This window comes from Entelurus aequoreus, linkage group LG20, assembly GCF_033978785.1.
Source record: "Entelurus aequoreus isolate RoL-2023_Sb linkage group LG20, RoL_Eaeq_v1.1, whole genome shotgun sequence".
Lineage (NCBI taxonomy): Eukaryota > Metazoa > Chordata > Actinopteri > Syngnathiformes > Syngnathidae > Entelurus > Entelurus aequoreus.
In genome coordinates, this window is record NC_084750.1 from 10323371 (window position 1) to 10348154 (window position 24784).

A 24784-nucleotide genomic window follows, 5' to 3' on the forward strand; every position below is an offset into this window, starting at 1 on the left:
AATTTACTTACTAAATTGTTAAAACATTTTTTTTTTAAATAATCTGGATTTATTTATTTTATTGATTTAGTGTATATACAGTATTTAGAACCTATCAATATGTTTTCCCTTTTTTTCAAACTTCCAAAATTGTAAATTGTCTCCTAATATTTTTTGTGACTAGTCTTTCTAAACTGTTAAAATATTTTTTTTTTGGATTTATTTTTTTATAATTTACTTTACACACACACACACACACACACACACACACACACACACACACACACACACACACACACACACACACACACACACACACACACACACACACACACACACACACACACACACACACACACACACACACACACACACACACACACACATACACACACACGTTCTTGTATTTGTTACCTTCTTGAGACCTGAGAAAAATGCCTCCCTCTTTAGGACCAGCCTTTCTAGATATATAAAGAAGTGTATTTACAACATTAATAATATATACATACTATGCAAATACAAAAAAGGTAAGCTTTTAGTAAAAAACTATTTAGTTTTTATTTTTTGTTTGTAATTGGTTTTTAATCTTCATTATTTACTTCAAGTTATTACAGTATGTCTCTATATACATATTTATTTAAATTTGTTTTAATTAATTTTGGCCAAAGGGGGCGCATTTCAATTTCTTACACACACTTGTTATTTCATATGTTGACAGTCAATTTTTTTGGGACCACCCTCATGTTGATAGATGTCACCAGCAGGGGTGCAAATGAGACATTGTCTATTAGATGCAATGTTATTGATTTATGTCATCACTTGTTCACACCTCCTCATATGGAAGATACTTTTCCTTCTTCATGTCTCAAGAAGGGTAGGAATACAAGAACTCACACACACACACACACATTCTTGTATTTGTTACCTTCTTGAGACCTGAGAAAAATGCCTCCCTCTTTAGGACCAGCCTTTCTAGATATATAAAGAAGTGTATTTACAACATTACTAATATATACATACTATGCAAATATAAAAAAGGTAAGCTTTTAGTAAAAAACTATTTAGTTTTTATTTTTTGTTTGTAATTGGTTTTTAATCTTCGTTATTTACTTCAAGTTATTACAGTATGTCTCTATATACATATTTATTTAAACATTTTTAAATTAATTTTGGCCAAAGGGGGCACATTTCAATTTCTTACACACACTTGTTATTTCATATGTTGACAGTCAATTTTTTTGGGACCACCCTCATGTTGATAGATGTCACCAGCAGGGGTGCAAATGAGACATTGTCTATTAGATGCAATGTTATTGGGACCATGATTTATGTCATCACTTGTTCACACCTCCTCATATGGAAGATACTTTTCCTTCTTCATGTCTCAAGAAGGGTAGGAATACAAGAACACACACACACACACACATAAATACAGTCTATTATACAGCATTATTGACATGTGAATAATGCTGTATAATAGACTGTACTTATATTATTCACATGTGAATAATGCTGTATAATAGACTGTATTTTGTGGTGTATTTGTTTATATTTTATATACAATACGCAAGTCATTTGAAAAATAAAGCTCACGTAGATCCACGCTGATGTCTGTGTCTCCTCTACATAAGATTTGCCACACCTTAAAAACGAGTGGTTTTTTTTTTACGTGAAAACAAATGAAAGTAATATAATGTATAGAGCGTAATATATTTGGGAGGGTTTTAATCTTTTTATGGCTGTTCAGTAGAGGAGAAAGAAAGTGTGGATTGATTGATTGATTGAGACTTTTATTAGTAGATTGCACAGTACAGTACATATTCCGTACAATTGACCACTAAATGGTAACACCCCGATAAGTTTTTCAACTTGTTTAAGTCGGGGTCCACGTTAATCAATTCATGGTAAAAAAAAAGATCTACGTTAGTTTTATTTTTCAACTCACTATGCAGATATGTAATTTTTTTTTGTTTTTTGTTTTATTATCATTATAGAAAATAAAAAAAATATTTTTATCACTTAAGAACAAACTCCCAAATATTGTGCATTTTTTAATTAATATTTTTTTAATTTACTTACTAAATTGTTAAAACAATTTTTTTTTTATAATCTGGATTTATTTATTTTATTGATTTAATGTATATACAGTATTTAGAACCTATCAATATGTTTTCCCCTTTTTTTAAAACTTCCAAAATTGTAAATTGTCTCCTAATATTTTTTTGTGACTAGTCTTTCTAAACTGTTAAAATATTTTTATTTGGATTCATTTTTTTGTAATTTACTTCACACACACACACACACACACACACACACACACACACACACACACACACACACACACACACACACACACACACACACACACACACGCACACACACGCACACACACACACACACGTTCTTGTATTTGTTACCTTCTTGAGACCTGAGAAAAATGCCTCCCTCTTTAGGACCAGCCTTTCTAGATATATAAAGAAGTGTATTTACAACATTAATAATATATACATACTATGCAAATACAAAAAAGGTAAGCTTTTAGTAAAAAACTATTTAGTTTTTATTTTTTGTTTGTAATTGGTTTTTAATCTTCATTATTTACTTCAAGTTATTACAGTATGTCTCTATATACATATTTATTTAAACATTTTTTGATTAATTTTGGCCAAAGGGGGCGCATTTCAATTTCTTACACACACTTGTTATTTCATATGTTGACAGTCAATTTTTTTGGGACCACCCTCATTTTGATAGATGTCACCAGCAGGGGTGCAAATGAGACATTGTCTATTAGATGCAATGTTATTGACTTATGTCATCACTTGTTCACACCTCCTCATATGGAAGATACTTTTCCTTCTTCATGTCTCAAGAAGGGTAGGAATACAAGAACACACACACACATAAATAATGTATATAGCGTAATATATTTGGGAGGGTTTTAATCTTTTTATGGCTGTTCAGTAGAGGAGACAGACAGTGTGGATTGATTGATTGATTGAGACTTTTATTAGTAGATTGCACAATACAGTACATATTCCGTACAATTGACCACTAAATGGTAACACCCCAATAAGTTTTTCAACTTGTTTAAGTCGGGGTCCACGTTAATCAATTCATGGTACAAAAAAAGATCTACGTTAGTTTTATTTTTCAACTCACTATGCAGATATGTAATTTTATTTTTTATTTTTTTTATTATCATTATAGAAAATAAAAAAAATATTTTTATCACTTAAGAACAAACTCCCAAATATTGTGCATTGTTTAATTAATATTTTTTTAATTTACTTACTAAATTGTTAAAACAAATTTTTTTATATAATCTGGATTTATTTATTTTATTGATTTAATGTATATACAGTATTTAGAACCTATCAATATCTTTTCCCTTTTTTTAAAACTTCCAAAATTGTAAATTGTCTCCTAATATTTTTTGTGACTAGTCTTTCTAAACTGTTAAAATATTTTTTATTTGGATTTATTTTTTTATAATTTACTTTACACACACACACACACACACACACACACACACACACACACACACACACACACACACACACACACACACACACACACACACACACACACACACACACACACACACACACACACGTTCTTGTATTTGTTACCTTCTTGAGACCTGAGAAAAATGCCTCCCTCTTTAGGACCAGCCTTTCTAGATATATAAAGAAGTGTATTTACAACATTAATAATATATACATACTATGCAAATACAAAAAAGGTAAGCTTTTAGTAAAAAACTATTTAGTTTTTATTTTTTGTTTGTAATTGGTTTTTAATCTTCATTATTTACTTCAAGTTATTACAGTATGTCTCTATATACATATTTATTTAAACATTTTTAAATTAATTTTGGCCAAAGGGGGGCACATTTCAATTTCTTACACACACTTGTTATTTCATATGTTGACAGTCAATTTTTTTGGACCACCCTCATTTAGATAGATGTCACCAGCAGGGGTGCTAATGAGACATTGTCTATTAGATGCAATGTTATTGGGACCATGATTTATGTCATCACTTGTTCACACCTCCTCATATGGAAGATACTTTTCCTTCTTCATGTCTCAAGAAGGGTAGGAATACAAGAACACACACACACACACACACACATAAATACAGTCTATTATACAGCATTATTGACATGTGAATAATGCTGTATAATAGACTGTATTTATATTATTCACATGTGAATAATGCTGTATAATAGACTGTATTTTGTGGTGTATTTGTTTATATTTTATATACAATACGCAAGTCATTTGAAAAATAAAGCTCACGTAGATCCACGCTGATGTCTGAGTCTCCTCTACATAAGATTTGCCACACCTTAAAAACGAGTGGGTTTTTTTTACGTGAAAACAAATGAAAGTAATATAATGTATATAGCGTAATATATTTGGGAGGGTTTTAATCTTTTTATGGCTGTTCAGTAGAGGAGAAAGAAAGTGTGGATTGATTGATTGAGACTTTTATTAGTAGATTGCACAGTACAGTACATATTCCGTACAATTGACCACTAAATGGTAACACCCCGATAAGTTTTTCAACTTGTTTAAGTCGGGGTCCACGTTAATCAATGTTAGTTTTATTTTTCAACTCACTTACGTCAACAACTTACATAACAGGGAAGCAAATACGCCACAGCTTCAAAGATCTCTATTTCTTTGGATTCAAAATACAGGTTCATGTACTAAATATAGCCTATTTTTTGCGGGAAAAGACTTTGCTCAGCGAAACCTGACGTTGTGACGAAGTATCCACTTTTGCTGGCGGCTTTCCCCACGCACACGAGGGCTGACGAAAAAGCCGTTTAGACTGAAGTCCCAGATTCCAATCGGATTCAGACTATCTCCTGATGTGGCCTGAATCACATTTGAAGTACTTTGGAGCGTTTAGACCATGGGTCACCAACGCGGTGCCCGCGGGCACCAGGTAGCCCGTAAGGACCAGATGAGTAGCCCGCTGGCCTGTTCTAAAAATAGCTCAAATAGCAGCACTTACCAGTGAGCTGCCTCTATTTTTTTAAATTTTATTTATTTACTAGCAAGCTGGTCTCGCTTTGCCCGACATTTTTAATTCTAAGAGAGACAAAACTCAAATAGAATTTGAAAATCCAAGAAAATATTTTAAAGACTTGGTCTTCACTTGTTTAAATAAATTCATTAATTTGTTTTACTTTGCTTCTTATAACTTTCAGAAAGACAATTTTAGAGAAAAAATACAACCTTAAAAAGGATTTTAGGATTTTTAAACACATATACCTTTTTACCTTTTAAATTCCTTCCTCTTCTTTCCTGACAATTTAAATCAATGTTCAAGTAAATGTATTTTTTTTATTGTAAAGAATAATAAATACATTTTAATTATAAATACATTTTAATTTAATTCTTCATTTTAGCTTCTGTTTTTTCGACGAAGAATATTTGTGAAATATTTCTTCAAACTTATTATGATTAAAATTCAAAAAAATTATTCTGGCAAATCTAGAAAATCTGTAGAATCAAATTTAAATCTTATTTCAAAGTCTTTTGAATTTCTTTTAAAATTTTTGTTCTGGAAAATCTAGAAGAAATAATGATTTGTCTTTGTTAGAAATATAGCTTGGTCCAATTTGTTATATATTCTAACAAAGTGTAGATTGGATTTTAACCTATTTAAAACATGTCATCAAAATTCTAAAATTAATCTTAATCAGGAAAAATTACTAATGATGTTCCATAAATTCTTTTTCTAAGTTTTTCTCTTCTTTTTTTCGGTTGAATTTTGAATTTTAAAGAGTCGAAATTGAAGATAAACTGTTTCAAAATGTAATTATAATTTTTTTCGTGTTTTCTCCTCTTTTAAACCGTTCAATTAAGTGTAAATATCATTAATTATTAATAATAACAGAGTTAAAGGTAAATTGAGCAAATTGGCTATTTCTGGCAATTTATTTAAGTGTGTATCAAACTGGTAGCCCTTCGCATTAATCACTACCCAAGAAGTAGCTCTTGCTTTCAAAAAGGTTGGTGACCCCTGGTCTAGACTGTGTCACTTTAGGAGGGCCCCATTGGGGCCTGAGCACGTTTATACTGGAGTCAGGTAAAGATCACATTTTACTTGTAAACTAGAAAAAAAATCAGAAACATAAGATTTTGTAAGGTTTGCAAATACAAAATGTCGTTTTTTTACTCAATATGACAGTAATATTCTTAGAATCCTGAGATAATTCGAAAAAAGCACTAAAAATGTAATAAAACATAACTTTAATAGCAAACATGCAAAATGTCTAATAATGCCTGGAATATTGTGTCTGTGAGTTTTACACAAAACAAATGTTTTCTAAGGTTTGCAAAGACATAAATTTACTCGATATGACTGTATAACTGTCATTAAAATATAAAAGTTGTAAAAACATAACTGAAATAATGTATCTATGTAAGTTTTACGAGAATCAGGTGTTTTTTATAAGGTTTGCAAAGACAAAAATGTGCTTTTACTAAATATGACTCTGACAATATGACTTTAAATAACTGTCGCACTCAATACCACAGTTATTTAAACATAACTCCTAAACCAGGGGTCGGCAACCCGCGGCTCTTTGACCACTCTGATGCGGCTCAGCTGCATACTTGCCGACCCCCCCCGATTTTCCCAGGAGACTTAGGGATCTCAGTGCCTCTCCTAGATAACTCCCAGGGAAAATATAATCCTATTTTCACTCTAATGACTAAATTAAGGGAGTGCCCTAATTGCACTGCAGTAATTGTTCTCTATAGCATTTACAAACAGCGTGCCAGCCTGGCCACATGTTGTGTGCAGCTTTTACTTGCACACGTAGGAGACAGCAAAGCATACTTACTCATCAGCCACACAGCTTACACTGACGGTAACCGTATCAAACAACTTTAACACTGTTACGTTACAAATATGCGCCACACTGTGAACCCACACCAAAAAAGAATGAAAAACACATTTCTGGAGAACATCCCACCGTAACACAACATAAACACAACACAACCAATACCCAGAATCCCATGCAGCCCTAACTCTTCCGGTCTACATTATACACCCCCGCTACCACCAAACCCCCCCTCTCTGTGCGTTGGTTGAGCGGAAGAGTTAGGGCTGCATGGGATTCTGGGTATTTGTTGTGTTTATGTTGTGTTACAGTGCAGATGTTCTCCAGAAATGTGTTTGTCATTCTTTTTTGGTGTGGGTTCAAAGTGTGGCGCATATTTGTAACGTAACAGTGTTAAAGTTGTTTTATAAGGCTACCGTCAGTGTAAGATGTGTGGCTGCTGAGCTAGTACGCCTTGCTGTCACTTACGTGAGCAAGCTGAAACTGCATTCTACATGTGGTCGAGCAGGTACACTGTTTGGGCAGGCTGTAGAGGGCGCCAAAAGCAGTGCCATTACGCCCTGATATTCGGGAGTCTCCCGGAAATAATGAGAGGGTTGGCAAGTATGACGCTATCAAGCGCCATTCATTCAAAACTCGCGGGCCGCACTAACATCAAATTTCCACATTAAAGTGCGTGCCGGTGCGTGTGTTGGAGACCCCTGGTTAACATAGCACAAAGCATTTAAGCTTTGTATGCGGTGTTTTTCATTTTAAATTTAAATTTTTTTTTGTGGCTCCCATTATTTTCTTTAATTTGTGAAACTTGCCAAAACGGCTCTTTGAGTGGTAAAGGTTGCCGACCCCTGTCCTAAACCATAGATGCAAAATGGCTAGTAATGCCTGAAATAATGTATATTTGTGAGTTTTAAAAGAAACGTAAGATTTTGTAAGGTTTGCAAATACAAAATTTAGCTTTTTACTCAATATGACAGTAATGTTCTTAGAATCCTGAGATAATGCGAAAAAAGCTTTACAAATTTATTCACACATAACTTTAAAGCCAAACATGCAAAAAGGCTAATTATGCATAGAATAATATACATATATATACATATACATATACATGTCAACCACGTTACAAGAACTGTTTTCTTCCACCTCCAAAATATTGCCCGTCTCCGTCCATCCCTCTCCTTCTCTACCACTGAAACCCTGATCCATGCCTTCATCACCTCCAGACTTGACTACTCTAACAGCATCCTCTACAACTCATCATGCAAAATTCTCAATAAACTGCAATACATTCAAAACTCTGCCGCCCGCCTGCTCACCCACACCCGCTCCCGTGAGCACATCCCCCCCAGTCCTCCAGAAACTCCACTGGCTCCCCGTTCCTCACCGGATCCACTTTAAAATCCTCCTCCTCACCCACAAAGCCCTCCACAGCCAGGCCCCCTGCTACCTCACCAAGCTGCTTCACCGCCATACCCCTTCACGCAGCCTCCGCTCCTCTGACGCCAACCTCCTCTCCCCACCACTCAGAACCAAGCCCCGGACCTGGGGTGATAGAGCCTTCTCCATGGCTGCTCCCACCCTCTGGAACTCTCTTCCCAAACCCATACGTGACTGCCCAGACCTTCAAAAGCCTTCTCAAAACACACCTCTTCAGATCTGCTTTTAAGCTGTGATTAGTGTTCTGTGTCTTGTAATGTCCTGTATTATTATGTATTTTACAATGTACTGCTTTTATATTTTCTGTATTTTATATTATTACTTTAAACTGTTTCATATTTTTTTTAAAAATTCTGTATCCTGTAAAGCGTCTTTGAGTACCCTGAAAAGCGCTATACTAAATAAAATGTATTATTATTATTATTATTATTATACATTTTTTATACATATTTTTAGCATCAGAACTGAAAAAAATGTGTGTGTTTGTATATATATATATATATATATATATATATATATATATATATATATATATATATATATATATATATATATATATATATATATATATATATATATACACACATATATATATGTACATACATATATATATATGTGTGTGTTCATATATATATATATATATATATATATATATACACTACCGTTCAAAAGTTTGGGGTCACCCAAACAATTTAGTGTAATAGCCTTCATTTCTAAGAACAAGAATAGACTGTGGAGTTTCAGATGAAAGTTCTCTTTTTCTGGCCATTTTGAGCGTTTAATTGACCCCTAAAAATGTGATGCTCCAGAAACTCAATCTGCTCAAAGGAAGGTCAGTTTTGTAGCTTCTGTAAGGAGCTAAAGTGTTTTCAGATGTGTGAACATGATTGCACAAGGGTTTTCTAATCATCAATTAGCCTTCTGAGCCAATGAGCAAACACATTGTACCATTAGAACACTGGAGTGATAGTTGCTGGAAATGGGCCTCTATACACCTATGTAGATATTGCACCAAAAAGCAGACTTTTGCAGCTAGAATAGTTATTTACCACACTAGCAATGTATAGAGTCTATTTCTGTAAAGTTAAGACTAGTTTAAAGTTATCTTTATTGAAAAGTACAGTGCTTTTCCTTCAAAAATAAGGACATTTCCATGTGACCCCAAACTTTTGAACGGTAGTGTATATATATATATATATACTGTGTCACTTAAGGAGGGCCTGAGCACGTTTATACTGGAGTCAGATAAAGATCACATTTTGCTTGTAAACTAGAAAAAAAATCACATTTCAATAAACTCAAGACTTGGTCCACTTTGGCCAAGTCATGGACAAGTGTTATGCAGAAATTAGGAACTCACAACTAAATTGCTATTCTCATTTCTTTAGGATAATTGTGAAGAGTTGATCATAGAACCCGTTCTCAAACAATGGCAATAAAACGATTCTGATTAGACCATCTGTGTGCGGACTGTCCGTGTAATAAATTCAGATTATCATTCACACATCAACAACCTTGTCTAACCTCTTTTATTCTCTATTTGATAAACAACTTGTTGCGAGAATCGGTCTGAATCGAATCGTCACCCCAAGAATCGGAATCTAGTTGAATCGTGAGTTAGCAGAAACGATCTTTGCGAGTATATTTTAGAAGAAGACATCAATTATCCAACCAAAACCTCACTTTATGCAAATGTTCTGACTTAGACCCAGGACAGAAAGATCAGTGTAAATGTTCCATTCTCCCAGATGCTTGAGTGAAAAATAGTTAACTTTCAGTCAATTAAGTCTCGACTTAAGTCCGTTACTGCCTTCATCCAAGATGCGCACTTTGGGTGCAGCCACACTTAAATGTTTTCAATATTCCCCTTAACTTTATTATTAAATAATATTGCACTGGAAGTTTGGATGCAGCGTAACACCACACAGAATAAGATGAAACTAACAGAAAACGACCAAATTTGTTCTGGTTTTTCTTCAATTGAGACCCCGGCAAACATCCATTAAGATGAGCATCAAAGCACTATAATGCTACTCTGTATCAACTATCAAAAATCTAAATGCAAATCGTTGTCAGCGGGGACAGTGTTCAGACATCCTGGTACTAACCAACCATTACATCTGGACTGTGGTCATTGAATTATGAAACCATTTCATAGAAAATACATATTTAATGTTGTGTCTATCAATTGATTCCATTGATTATTTTGACAGTTAATATCAAACCCCCACACACTCGCACTCAAACACACACAAACAGCTGACAAATAACATCAAGGTGGTTATTGTAATAAATTCAGATTATCATTCACGTCAGGAAGAAGAAGCTGTTGTAGCGTGCATACACACTCGGACAGTGAATCTTTGGGCATCACGGGATTCGATTCGATTCTTGGGGGTAACGATTCCATTCAAAATTGATTTGCAAATCGAAAACTATTCTCGATTCAAAATTAATAGTTTTTTAAAAACATTTGGTGCAAGTTTTAACATTAACTTAATCCCTCCCAAAAAAATGAAACACAAAGCTTTGATACATTTTTATGTTACTTAAAAACGGTTTAGTTTAATAAATTCTACACGAACATTTAGTAAAGTCAAATACAAATAAGAGAAATATCCTGGCTGGACAGGACAAATAATAAATAAATAAATATAAAATCGATTAGATTTTTTGGAATCGATTAAGAATCGTTACGAACAGGGGCGTCACTAGCTTTTAAGGACAGGGGGGGCTTAGCCCCCAGGAGATGCACAGGATGCGAGCGAACGTAGCGCAAGAGCACAAAACTTCACAAACGGCTAACAAAGACTTAGAAATTATTCATTGTTATTATTATTATTATTTCAGTGGGTTTATTTTCAATGTGTGTTCAGTACAACAACAAACATGGTGACATTTTGTTTACAGCATCAACAAGAAACAATGACTTGCATGATCCTTCAAGATACACTGAAACACAATGAAAGTCATGGCATTAGCCTCTATGTTATAGAGGCTAATGCCACCACTTTAGCTCACAATACAATAATTGTTTGTTCCCAAATATTTAGAAGTTGCACAGATTACATTTTGGGCACATATGTGACTAAAATGGTTGTAAATTCAAGCCCTGGAAATATTACTTAATTATTTGAATTAAAGTAATATCTGGATCGGGATGATTTGGCTTGTATATAATATATTTATATATATATATATTATGGCAAGCCGTTAAGGAAATTAAATATATATGGAAGTCTGAATAGAGATGAGAAACATCTATATATACTGTAAATAAGAAAGACTTAGTCTGCTGATCTGAAAAAGAGCCAAAGCTGTCAAAGAGCTGAGGGACCATCTTCAAAGTGCAATGCTGAAACAAATAATGCAAACAATAAAATGTAACTTCCAGGGTTTGAGATTAATGTAGTCCCGTCGTCCCGGGGACGGTAAAAAAAATGCACGGGACGAAACAATTTTTTTTCTTTTTCTTTTTATGTATTTATTCATTTTACATTTTGTATTGTCTTGGTTTTTCCACCCTCTGAAAATCCTATGAAATGTTTAACAAGCCATCCTATAATAATACAACAGCTATTAATGTAACAATACAATAAAACAAATATATTTAATGATGTTTTCATTATTTTAACAATAGGCTAATGTATATTACTTTATATAGATTCTACAAGAAACACAAAACTTGAAAACTAAATTATTTACATTTGCAGACACAAGGTTCTTGCTCTGCAGTGCTGTGTGCTAATGTGCTTCGTACACCTGCAGGACCGCAAGCAAGGTCGCAGAGAAAATGCGGACTGGAATTTGAGTGATGTGGCCATTTTCTATATGAACAAGTGGAATGGATTGGATACCGATGCACTAAAGGGGCTCGAGCCCCCCTAAAATAGGCCTAACAACGCCAATGGTTACGAATAAGAAAATCGATTGTTTTTTTTGACGCTACATCACCATGACAACATGGTCACGTGACAAGAACTGCCCGGATTGATTGGACATTTTCAAATTTAAAGAGTTCTATTTTTTAATGGACTTTAATGACATTCACAAGTGGTAATAAAACGTCATTTTCCATATTTCACACAACCAAGAAAAGATGGCAAAGTCCGCCCCTTTAGGAACTCAACTTAAACACGGAGTGGACGTCTCTAACTGGCGAGGTGGGCGTGTCTAACTGGCAAGGTGGGCATGTCTAACTGGCGAGGTGGATGGGAGAATAGGAATAAGAGAAAGCGTGTAATAAAACAGAAAAAAGTGATCCAGAAGTGAGTCATAACTGCAGATAAGAAGACATCTTGGACTCCCTCACCCTGCCAGACATATTTTTATGTCATCAACTCATTTTCCACTCCCGCCATCTACACTGAAAGCCTCTTTAGTTTGCTTGCTGCCATCCTTGGCAAGTACAAGCCTCAGCAAGTCAGACAATAACAGAAGAGGTTATCGTCCAACAAAACAAAGATCCTGACAGCATCATAAACAAATAGATCCCTGCTGCTCACCAAAGAAAAACATGGATTATTTTCCCCGCTGACTGCCGCCAATACCATCAAATAGTGATCATTACAGCCAGCAAACATCATTTTCTGTAAGCAGCCAACATTTATTGTGGCACTTTGTTCAAATACATCACCTCACCAACAGCTTTTTGACCTTGTGATGCCTGAGAGAGAAAAGTCCATCTTGTGCATTGAAATGTCTCGTTTAAGAAACATCCACACAACAGCAGACTGGACTCTATTGACAGTCATAATTAATAATAAAACATCAAACATCCACACAACAGCAGACTGGACTCTATTGACAGTCATAATTAATAATAAAACATGAAACATCCACACAACAGCAGACTGGACTCTGTTGACAGTCATAATTAATAATAAAACATGAAACATCCACACAACAGCAGAGTGGACTGTTGACAGTCATAATTAATAATAAAACATGAAACATCCACACAACAGCAGACTGGACTCTGTTGACAGTCATAATTAATAATAAAACACGATACATCCACACAACAGCAGACTGGGCTCTGTTGACAGTCATAATTAATAATAAAACATGAAACATCCACACAACAGCAGACTGGACTGTTGACAGTCATAATTAATAATAAAACATGAAACATCCACACAACAGCAGACTGGACTCTGTTGACAGTCATAATTAATAATAAAACATGAAACATCCACACAACAGCAGACTGGACTGTTGACAGTCATATATAATAATAAAACATGAAACATCCACACAACAGCAGACTGGACTCTATTGACAGTCATAATTAATAATAAAACATCAAACATCCACACAACAGCAGAGTGGACTGTTGACAGTCATAATTAATAATAAAACATGAAACATCCACACAACAGCAGACTGGACTCTGTTGACAGTCATAATTAATAATAAAACATGAAACATCCACACAACAGCAGACTGGACTCTATTGACAGTCATAATTAATAATAAAACATGAAACATCCACACAACAGCAGACTGGACTCTGTTGACAGTCATAATTAATAATAAAACATGAAACATCCACACAACAGCAGACTGGACTCTGTTGACAGTCATAATTAATAATAAAACATGAAACATCCACACAACAGCAGACTGGACTGTTGACAGTCATATATAATAATAAAACATGAAACATCCACACAACAGCAGACTGGACTCTATTGACAGTCATAATTAAGAATAAAACACGATACATCCACACAACAGCAGACTGGACTCTGTTGACAGTCATAATTAATAATAAAACATGATACATCCACACAACAGCAGACTGGACTCTGTTGACAGTCATAATTAATAATAAAACATGATACATCCACACAACAGCAGACTGGACTCTGTTGACAGTCATAATTAATAATAAAACATGAAACATCCACACAACAGCAGAGTGGACTCTGTTGACAGTCATAATTAATAAAAAAACATCAAACATCCACACAACAGCAGACTGGACTGTTGACAGTCATAATTAATAATAAAACATGATACATCCACACAACAGCAGACTGGACTCTATTGACAGTCATAATTAATAATAAAACATGAAACATCCACACAACAGCAGAGTGGACTCTGTTGACAGTCATAATTAATAAAAAAACATCAAACATCCACACAACAGCAGAGTGGACTCTGTTGACAGTCATAATTAATAAAAAAACATCAAACATCCACACAACAGCAGACTGGACTCTGTTGACAGTCATAATTAATAATAAAACCTTCTGAGTGTTGAAATGGAATGAATGATGAAAAGCACTGAATAAAAAGCAGGTGATTCTGAGCATGAATTCATCACACAAGTTTTGCAAGATATTTCCTGAAGTATAAATAAGTAGACTTCTGCAAATGATCTTTAATCTTATAAATGTGGATTTTTATTGAGCCTCTTTGGAGCATATTGTAAAGAAATAGTGTTTGTCCTCTGAGAACCAGCGTCCACTACAGTGGACATCTGGATTTTACATCGCATGGCTAGCTAATTTATATATGTATATATATATATAACACATATATGTATCAGTATGCGTATATATGTGTGTATATATATATATATATATATATATATATATATATATATATATATATATATATATATATATATATATATATATATATATATATATATATATACACACATATATATATATAACACATATATGTATCAGTATGCGTATATATGTGTCTATATATATATATATATATATATATATAATATACATACACATATATATACACGTATACTGAAATATTGCTATTACTTAGTCAGATGTAAATATTGCTATTACTTAGTGAGATGTAAATATTGCTATTACTTAGTCAGATGTAAATATTGCTATTACTTAGTGAGATGTAAATATTGCTATTACTTAGTCAGATGTAAATATTACTTAGTCAGATGTAAATATTGCTATTACTTAGTGAGATGTAAATATTGCTATTACTTAGTCAGATGTAAATATTACTTAGTCAGATGTAAATATTGCTATTACTTAGTCAGATGTAAATATTGCTATTACTTATGTAAATTTTGCTATTACTTAGTCAGATGTAAATATTGCTATTACTTAGTCAGATGTAAATATTGCTATTACTTAGTCAGATGTAAATATTGCTATTACTTAGTGAGATGTAAATATTGCTATTACTTAGTCAGATGTAAATATTACTTAGTCAGATGTAAATATTGCTATTACTTAGTCAGATGTAAATATTGCTATTACTTATGTAAATATTGCTATTACCTAGTCAGATGTAAATATTGCTATTACTTATGTAAATATTGCTATTACTTAGTCAGATGTAAATATTACTATTACTTAGTCAGATGTAAATATTACTATTACTTAGTCAGATGTAAGTATTACTATTACTTAGTCAGATGTAAATATTACTATTACTTAGTCAGATGTAAATATTACTATTACTTAGTCAGATGTAAGTATTACTATTACTTAGTCAGATGTAAATATTGCTATTACTTAATCAGATGTAAATATTGCTATTACTTAGTCAGATGTAAATATTGCTATTGCTGGACTAAGTGCATGATTAGAGAGACACAACTTACTTCTGTCCTTGATGAGTGTAGTTGTTGTCGTAGGACTCGTAGCCCTGGTCGTCATAGGCTGTTCCATAACCGTCATCGTAGTCCTGAAACAGCACAGTCAGCAAATGTTACCTTCCCACAAATAATCAATACAGTTATTGATACAAGTCACTGATGCATTTTATATTCAACTTTGAACTCACACACAGTATCAGAAAAAGGAGCATTGTGACAATTATTGAAAGTCACCTGGCAGGACATCCTACTAATGCTACATTGATATCACATATCTGTATGATATCAGCATTAGAGCAAGTATGGGATAATATCGGCTTGCATGTAAAATGTGTGATATCATGTGCGATACATGCAGTCCTGCAGCGCGTTTACTTGTGTGTGATATCATGTGCAATACAAGCAGTCCTGCAGCGTGTTTACTTGTGTGTGATATCATGTGCGACACAAGCAGTCCTGCAGCGTGTTTACTTGTGTGTGATATCACGTGCGATACAAGCAGTCCTGCAGCGCGTTTACTTGTGTGTGATATCATGTGCGATACAAGCAGTCCTGCAGCGTGTTTACTTGCGTGTGATATCATGTGCGATACAAGCAGTCCTGCAGCGTGTTTACTTGTGTGTGATGTCATGTGCGATACAAGCAGTCCTGCAGCGTGTTTACTTGTGTGCGATATCATGTGCGACACAAGCAGTCCTGCAGCGTGTTTACTTGTGTGTGAGATCATGTGCGATACAAGCAGTCCTGCAGCACGTTTACTTGTGTGTGATATCATGTGCGATACAAGCAGTCCTGCAGCGTGTTTACTTGTGTGTGATGTCATGTGCGATACAAGCAGTCCTGCAGCGTGTTTACTTGTGTGCGATATCATGTGCGACACAAGCAGTCCTGCAGCGTGTTTACTTGTGTGTGAGATCATGTGCGATACAAGCAGTCCTGCAGCACGTTTACTTGTGTGTGATATCATGTGCGATACAAGCAGTCCTGCAGCGTGTTTACTTGTGTGTGATGTCATGTGCGATACAAGCAGTCCTGCAGCACGTTTACTTGTGTGTGATATCATGTGTGATACAAGCAGTCCTGCAGCGCGTTTACTTGTGTGTGATGTCATGTGCGATACAAGCAGTCCTGCAGCGTGTTTACTTGTGTGTGATATCATGTGCGATACAAGCAGTCGTGCAGCGTGTTTACTTGTGTGTGATATCATGTGCAATACAAGCGATACTAACATGTTAATTACACGTTAACATAAAACCATAAAACGTTAACTTAAAAACTTTAATAGTTAGACTTAAAAATTGTGTTACGATTAATAAGACGTTAATTACATGTTAATAACATAAAATGTTGACTTAAAAACTTTAATAGACACAAAAATGTTTGCAGCACAAACATAGCACAAATGAATTAAACAAGTTTGGAGTGATTTAAACATTGTTGAGGTGGGTGAGTGGGTGTGGGGGGGGGGGTATTAATTATGATTAATAACACGTTAATTACATGTTAATAACATAAAATGTTAACTTAATACTTTAATGGACATAAAATTGTTGCAGCACAAACAAATAGAAGAAGTTCAGGGAGATTAGGACAAAGTGTGTCAATATGATGATGTCATTATGTGTCTTTAATTCAAGTGTAGTTTCCTTGTCTGAGCAGAAGTGAGCGTATATAAATATATAAGTGAGTGTATATAAATATAGAAGTGAGTGTATATAAATATATAAGTGAGCGTATATAAATATAGAAGTGAGTGTATATAAATATAGAAGTGAGTGTATATAAATATAGAAGTGAGCGTATATAAATATAGAAGTGAGTGTATATAAATATATAAGTGAGCGTATATAAATATATAAGTGAGTGTATATAAATATATAAGTGAGCGTATATAAATATAGAAGTGAGCGTATATAAATATAGAAGTGAGCGTATATAAATATAGAAGTGAGCGTATATAAATATATAAGTGAGCGTATATAAATATATAAGTGAGCGTATATAAATATATAAGTGAGCGTATATAAATATATAAGTGAGCGTATATAAATATATAAGTGAGTGTATATAAATATATAAGTGAGCGTATATAAATATATAAGTGAGTGTATATAAATATATAAGTGAGCGTATATAAATATATAAGTGAGCGTATATAAATATATAAGTGAGTGTATATAAATATATAAGTGAGCGTATATAAATATATAAGTGAGCGTGTATAGATATATAAGTGAGCGTGTATAGATATATAAGTGAGTGTATATAAATATATAAGTGAGCGTATATAAATATATAAGTGAGCGTATATAAATATATAAGTGAGCGTATATAAGTGAGCGTATATAAATATATAAGTGAGCGTATATAAATATATAAGTGAGTGTATATAAATATATAAGTGAGCGTAAATAAATACATAAGTGAGTGTATATAAATATATAAGTGAGCGTATATAAATATATAAGTGAGTGTATATAAATACATAAGTGAGCGTATATAAATACATAAGTGAGCGTATATAAATATATAAGTGAGCGTATATAAATATATAAGTGAGCGTATATAAATATATAAGTGAGGGTATATAAATATATAAGTGAGCGTATATAAATATATAAGTGAGCGTATATAAATATGTAAGTGAGCGTATATAAATATATAAGTGAGCGTATATAAATATATAAGTGAGCGTATATAAATATATAAGTGAGCGTATATAAATATATAAGTGAGCGTATATAAATATATAAGTGAGCGTACGTAAATATATAAGTGAGCGTACATAAATATATAAGTGAGCGTACATAAATATATAAGTGAGCGTACATAAATATATAAGTGAGCGTATATAAATATATAAGTGAGCGTATATAAATATATAAGTGAGCGTATATAAATATATAAGTGAGCGTATATAAATATATAAGTGAGCGTGTATAGATATATAAGTGAGCGTGTATAAATATATAAGTGAGCGTGTATAAATATATAAGTGAGCGTATATAAATATATAAGTGAGCGTATATAAATATATAAGTGAGCGTATATAAATATATAAGTGAGCGTATATAAATATATAAGTGAGCGTATATAAATATATAAGTGAGCGTGTATAAATATATAAGTGAGCGTGTATAAATATATAAGTGAGTGTATATAAATATATAAGTGAGCGTGTATAGATATATAAGTGAGCGTGTATAGATATATAAGTGAGCGTGTATAAATATATAAGTGAGCGTATATAAATACATAAGTGAGCGTATATAAATATATAAGTGAGCGTGTATAGATATATAAGTGAGCGTATATAAATATATAAGTAAGCGTATATAAATATATAAGTGAGTGTATATAAATATATAAGTGAGCGTATATAAATATATAAGTGAGCGTATATAAATATATAAGTGAGCGTGTATAAGTGAGCGTATAAATATATAAGTGAGCGTATATAAATATATAAGTGAGCGTATATAAATATATAAGTGAGCGTATATAAATATATAAATGAGCGTATATAAATATATAAGTGAGTGTATATAAATATATAAGTGAGCGTATATAAATATATAAGTGAGCGTACGTAAATATATAAGTGAGCGTATATAAATATATAAGTGAGTGTATATAAATATATAAGTGAGTGTATATAAATATATAAGTGAGCGTATATAAATATATAAGTGAGCGTATATAAATATATAAGTGAGCGTATATAAATATATAAGTGAGCGTACGTAAATATATAAGTGAGCGTACGTAAATATATAAGTGAGCGTATATAAATATATAAGTGAGCGTATATAAATATATAAGTGAGCGTATATAAATATATAAGTGAGCGTATATAAGTGAGTGTATATAAATATATAAGTGAGCGTATATAAATATATAAGTGAGCGTATATAAATATATAAGTGAGCGTATATAAATATATAAGTGAGCGTATATAAATATATAAGTGAGCGTATATAAATATATAAGTGAGTGTATATAAATATATAAGTGAGCGTATATAAATATATAAGTGAGCGTATATAAATATATAAGTGAGCGTATATAAATATATACGTGAGCGTATAAAAATATATACGTGAGCGTATATAAATATATAAGTGAGCGTGTATAAATATATAAGTGAGCGTATATAAATATATAAGTGAGCGTATATAAATATATAAGTGAGCGTATATAAATATATAAGTGAGCGTACGTAAATATATAAGTGAGCGTATATAAATATATAAGTGAGCGTATATAAATATATAAGTGAGCGTATATAAATATATAAGTGAGCATATATAAATATATAAGTGAGCGTATATAAATATATAAGTGAGCATATATAAATATATAAGTGAGCGTATATAAATATATAAGTGAGCGTATATAAATATATAAGTGAGCGTATATAAATATATAAGTGAGCATATATAAATATATAAGTGAGCGTATATAAATATATAAGTGAGCGTATATAAATATCTAAGTGAGCGTATATAAATATATAAGTGAGCGTATATAAATATATAAGTGAGCGTATATAAATATATAAGTGAGCGTATATAAATATATAAGTGAGCGTATATAAATATATAAGTGAGCGTATATAAATATATAAGTGAGCGTATATAAATATATAAGTGAGCGTACGTAAATATATAAGTGAGCGTATATAAATATATAAGTGAGCGTATATAAATATATAAGTGAGCGTACGTAAATATATAAGTGAGCGTACGTAAATATATAAGTGAGCGTACGTAAATATATAAGTGAGCGTATATAAATATATAAGTGAGCATATATAAATATATAAGTGAGCGTATATAAATATATAAGTGAGCGTATATAAATATATAAGTGAGCGTATATAAATATATAAGTGAGCGTATATAAATATATAAGTGAGTGTATATAAATATATAAGTGAGCGTATATAAATATATAAGTGAGCGTATATAAGTGAGCGTACATAAATATATAAGTGAGCGTATATAAATATATAAGTGAGTGTATATAAATATATAAGTGAGCGTAAATAAATACATAAGTGAGCGTATATAAATATATAAGTGAGCGTATATAAATACATAAGTGAGCGTATATAAATACAGAAGTGAGCGTATATAAATATATAAGTGAGCGTATATAAATATATAAGTGAGCGTATATAAATATATAAGTGAGCGTATATAAATATATAAGTGAGCGTATATAAATATATAAGTGAGCGTATATAAATATATAAGTGAGCGTATATAAATATATAAGTGAGCGTATATAAATATATAAGTGAGTGTATATAAATATATAAGTGAGCGTATATAAATATATAAGTGAGTGTATATAAATATATAAATGAGCGTATATAAATATATAAGTGAGTGTATATAAATATATAAGTGAGCGTATATAAATATATAAGTGAGTGTATATAAATATATAAATGAGCGTATATAAATATATAAGTGAGTGTATATAAATATATAAGTGAGCGTATATAAATATATAAATGAGCGTGTATAAATATATAAGTGAGTGTATATAAATATATAAATGAGCGTATATAAATATATAAGTGAGCGTATATAAATATATAAGTGAGTGTATATAAATATATAAGTGAGCGTATATAAATACATAAGTGAGCGTATATAAATATATAAGTGAGCGTATATAAATATATAAGTGAGCGTACATAAATATATAAGTGAGCGTATATAAATATATAAGTGAGCGTATATAAATATATAAGTGAGCGTATATAAATATATAAGTGAGTGTATATAAATATATAAGTGAGCGTATATAAATATATAAGTGAGCGTACATAAATATATAAGTGAGCGTGTATAAATATATAAGTGAGTGTATATAAATATATAAGTGAGCGTATATAAATATATAAGTGAGTGTATATAAATATATAAGTGAGCGTACATAAATATATAAGTGAGCGTATATAAATATATAAGTGAGTGTATATAAATATATAAATGAGCGTATATAAATATATAAGTGAGTGTATATAAATATATAAGTGAGCGTATATAAATATATAAATGAGCGTGTATAAATATATAAGTGAGTGTATATAAATATATAAATGAGCGTATATAAATATATAAGTGAGCGTATATAAATATATAAGTGAGTGTATATAAATATATAAGTGAGCGTATATAAATATATAAGTGAGCGTGTATAGATATATAAGTGAGCGTGTATAAATATATAAGTGAGTGTATATAAATATATAAGTGAGCGTGTATAGATATATAAGTGAGCGTGTATAAATATATAAGTGAGTGTATATAAATATATAAGTGAGCGTATATAAATATATAAGTGAGCGTATATAAATATATAAGTGAGCGTATATAAATATATAAGTGAGCGTATATAAATATATAAGTGAGCGTGTATAAATATATAAGTGAGCGTATATAAATATATAAGTGAGCGTATATAAATATATAAGTGAGCGTATATAAATATATAAGTGAGCGTATATAAATATATAAGTGAGCGTATATAAATATATAAGTGAGCGTATATAAATATATAAGTGAGCGTATATAAATATATAAGTGAGCGTATATAAATATATAAGTGAGCGTATATAAATATATAAGTGAGCGTATATAAATATATAAGTGAGCGTATATAAATATATAAGTGAGCGTGTATAAATATATAAGTGAGCGTACATAAATATATAAGTGAGCGTACATAAATATATAAGTGAGCGTACATAAATATATAAGTGAGCGTATATAAATATATAAGTGAGCGTATATAAATATATAAGTGAGCGTATATAAATATATAAGTGAGCGTATATAAATATATAAGTGAGCGTATATAAATATATAAGTGAGCGTATATAAATATATAAGTGAGCGTATATAAATATAGAAGTGAGCGTATATAAATATAGAAGTGAGCGTATATAAATATAGAAGTGAGCGTATATAAATATAGAAGTGAGCGTATATAAATATAGAAGTGAGCGTATATAAATATATAAGTGAGCGTATATAAATATATAAGTGAGCGTATATAAATATATAAGTGAGCGTATAAAAATATATAAGTGAGCGTATATAAATATATAAGTGAGCGTATATAAATATATAAGTGAGCGTATATAAATATATAAGTGAGCGTATATAAATATATAAGTGAGCGTATATAAATATATAAGTGAGCGTATATAAATATATAAGTGAGCGTATATAAATATATAAGTGAGCGTATATAAATATAGAAGTGAGCGTATATAAATATAGAAGTGAGCGTATATAAATATATAAGTGAGCGTATATAAATATATAAGTGAGCGTATATGAATATATAAGTGAGCGTATATAAATATATAAGTGAGCGTGTATAAATATATAAGTCAGCGTATATAAATATATAAGTGAGCGTATATAAATATATAAGTGAGCGTACGTAAATATATAAGTGAGCGTACATAAATATATAAGTGAGCGTATATAAATATATAAGTGAGCGTATATAAATACATAAGTGAGCGTATATAAATACAGAAGTGAGCGTATATAAATATATAAGTGAGTGTATATAAATATATAAGTGAGCGTATATAAATATATAAGTGAGCGTGTATAAATATATAAGTGAGCGTATATAAATATATAAGTGAGCGTATATAAATATATAAGTGAGTGTACATAAATATATAAGTGAGCGTGTATAAATATATAAGTGAGCGTATATAAATATATAAGTGAGCGTATATAAATATATAAGTGAGCGTATATAAATATATAAGTGAGCGTATATAAATATATAAGTGAGCGTATATAAATATATAAGTGAGCGTATATAAATATATAAGTGAGTGTATATAAATATATAAGTGAGCGTATATAAATATATAAGTGAGCGTATATAAATATATAAGTGAGCGTATATAAATATATAAGTGAGCGTATATAAATATATAAGTGAGCGTATATAAATATATAAGTGAGCGTATATAAATATATAAGTGAGCGTATATAAATATATAAGTGAGCGTATATAAATATATAAGTGAGCGTATATAAATATATAAGTGAGCGTATATAAATATATAAGTGAGCGTATATAAATATATAAGTGAGCGTATATAAATATAGAAGTGAGCGTATATAAATATAGAAGTGAGCGTATATAAATATATAAGTGAGCGTATATAAATATATAAGTGAGCGTATATAAATATATAAGTGAGCGTATATAAATATATAAGTGAGCGTACATAAATATATAAGTGAGCGTATATAAATATATAAGTGAGCGTATATAAATATATAAGTGAGCGTATATAAATATATAAGTGAGCGTATATAAATATATAAGTGAGCGTATTTAAATATATAAGTGAGCGTATATAAATATATAAGTGAGCGTATATGAATATATAAGTGAGCGTATATAAATATATAAGTGAGCGTATATAAATATATAAGTGAGCGTATATAAATATATAAGTGAGCGTATATAAATATATAAGTGAGCGTATATAAATATATAAATGAGCGTGTATAAATATATAAGTGAGTGTATATAAATATATAAGTGAGCGTATATAAATATATAAGTGAGCGTATATAAATATATAAGTGAGCGTATATAAATATATAAGTGAGCGTATATAAATATATAAGTGAGCGTATATAAATATATAAGTGAGTGTATATAAATATATAAGTGAGCGTATATAAATATATAAGTGAGCGTATATAAATATATAAGTGAGTGTATATAAATATATAAGTGAGCGTATATAAATACATAAGTGAGCGTATATAAATATATAAGTGAGCGTATATAAATATATAAGTGAGCGTACATAAATATATAAGTGAGCGTATATAAAT

At 31.1% G+C, this 24784-nt stretch overlaps 1 protein-coding gene across 2 annotated transcripts in view; it reads right to left on the reverse strand.

Moving 5' to 3' along the window:
* Positions 1–24784, reverse strand: part of LOC133635910 (KH domain-containing, RNA-binding, signal transduction-associated protein 3-like) — a 340548-nt gene that overhangs the window by 32941 nt on the left and 282823 nt on the right. For both annotated transcript variants that reach the window (XM_062029365.1, XM_062029366.1), the window contains exon 8: positions 15888–15970. In XM_062029365.1, the coding sequence (XP_061885349.1) occupies positions 15888–15970 (83 nt within the window). The remainder of the gene's footprint in view (positions 1–15887; positions 15971–24784) is intronic.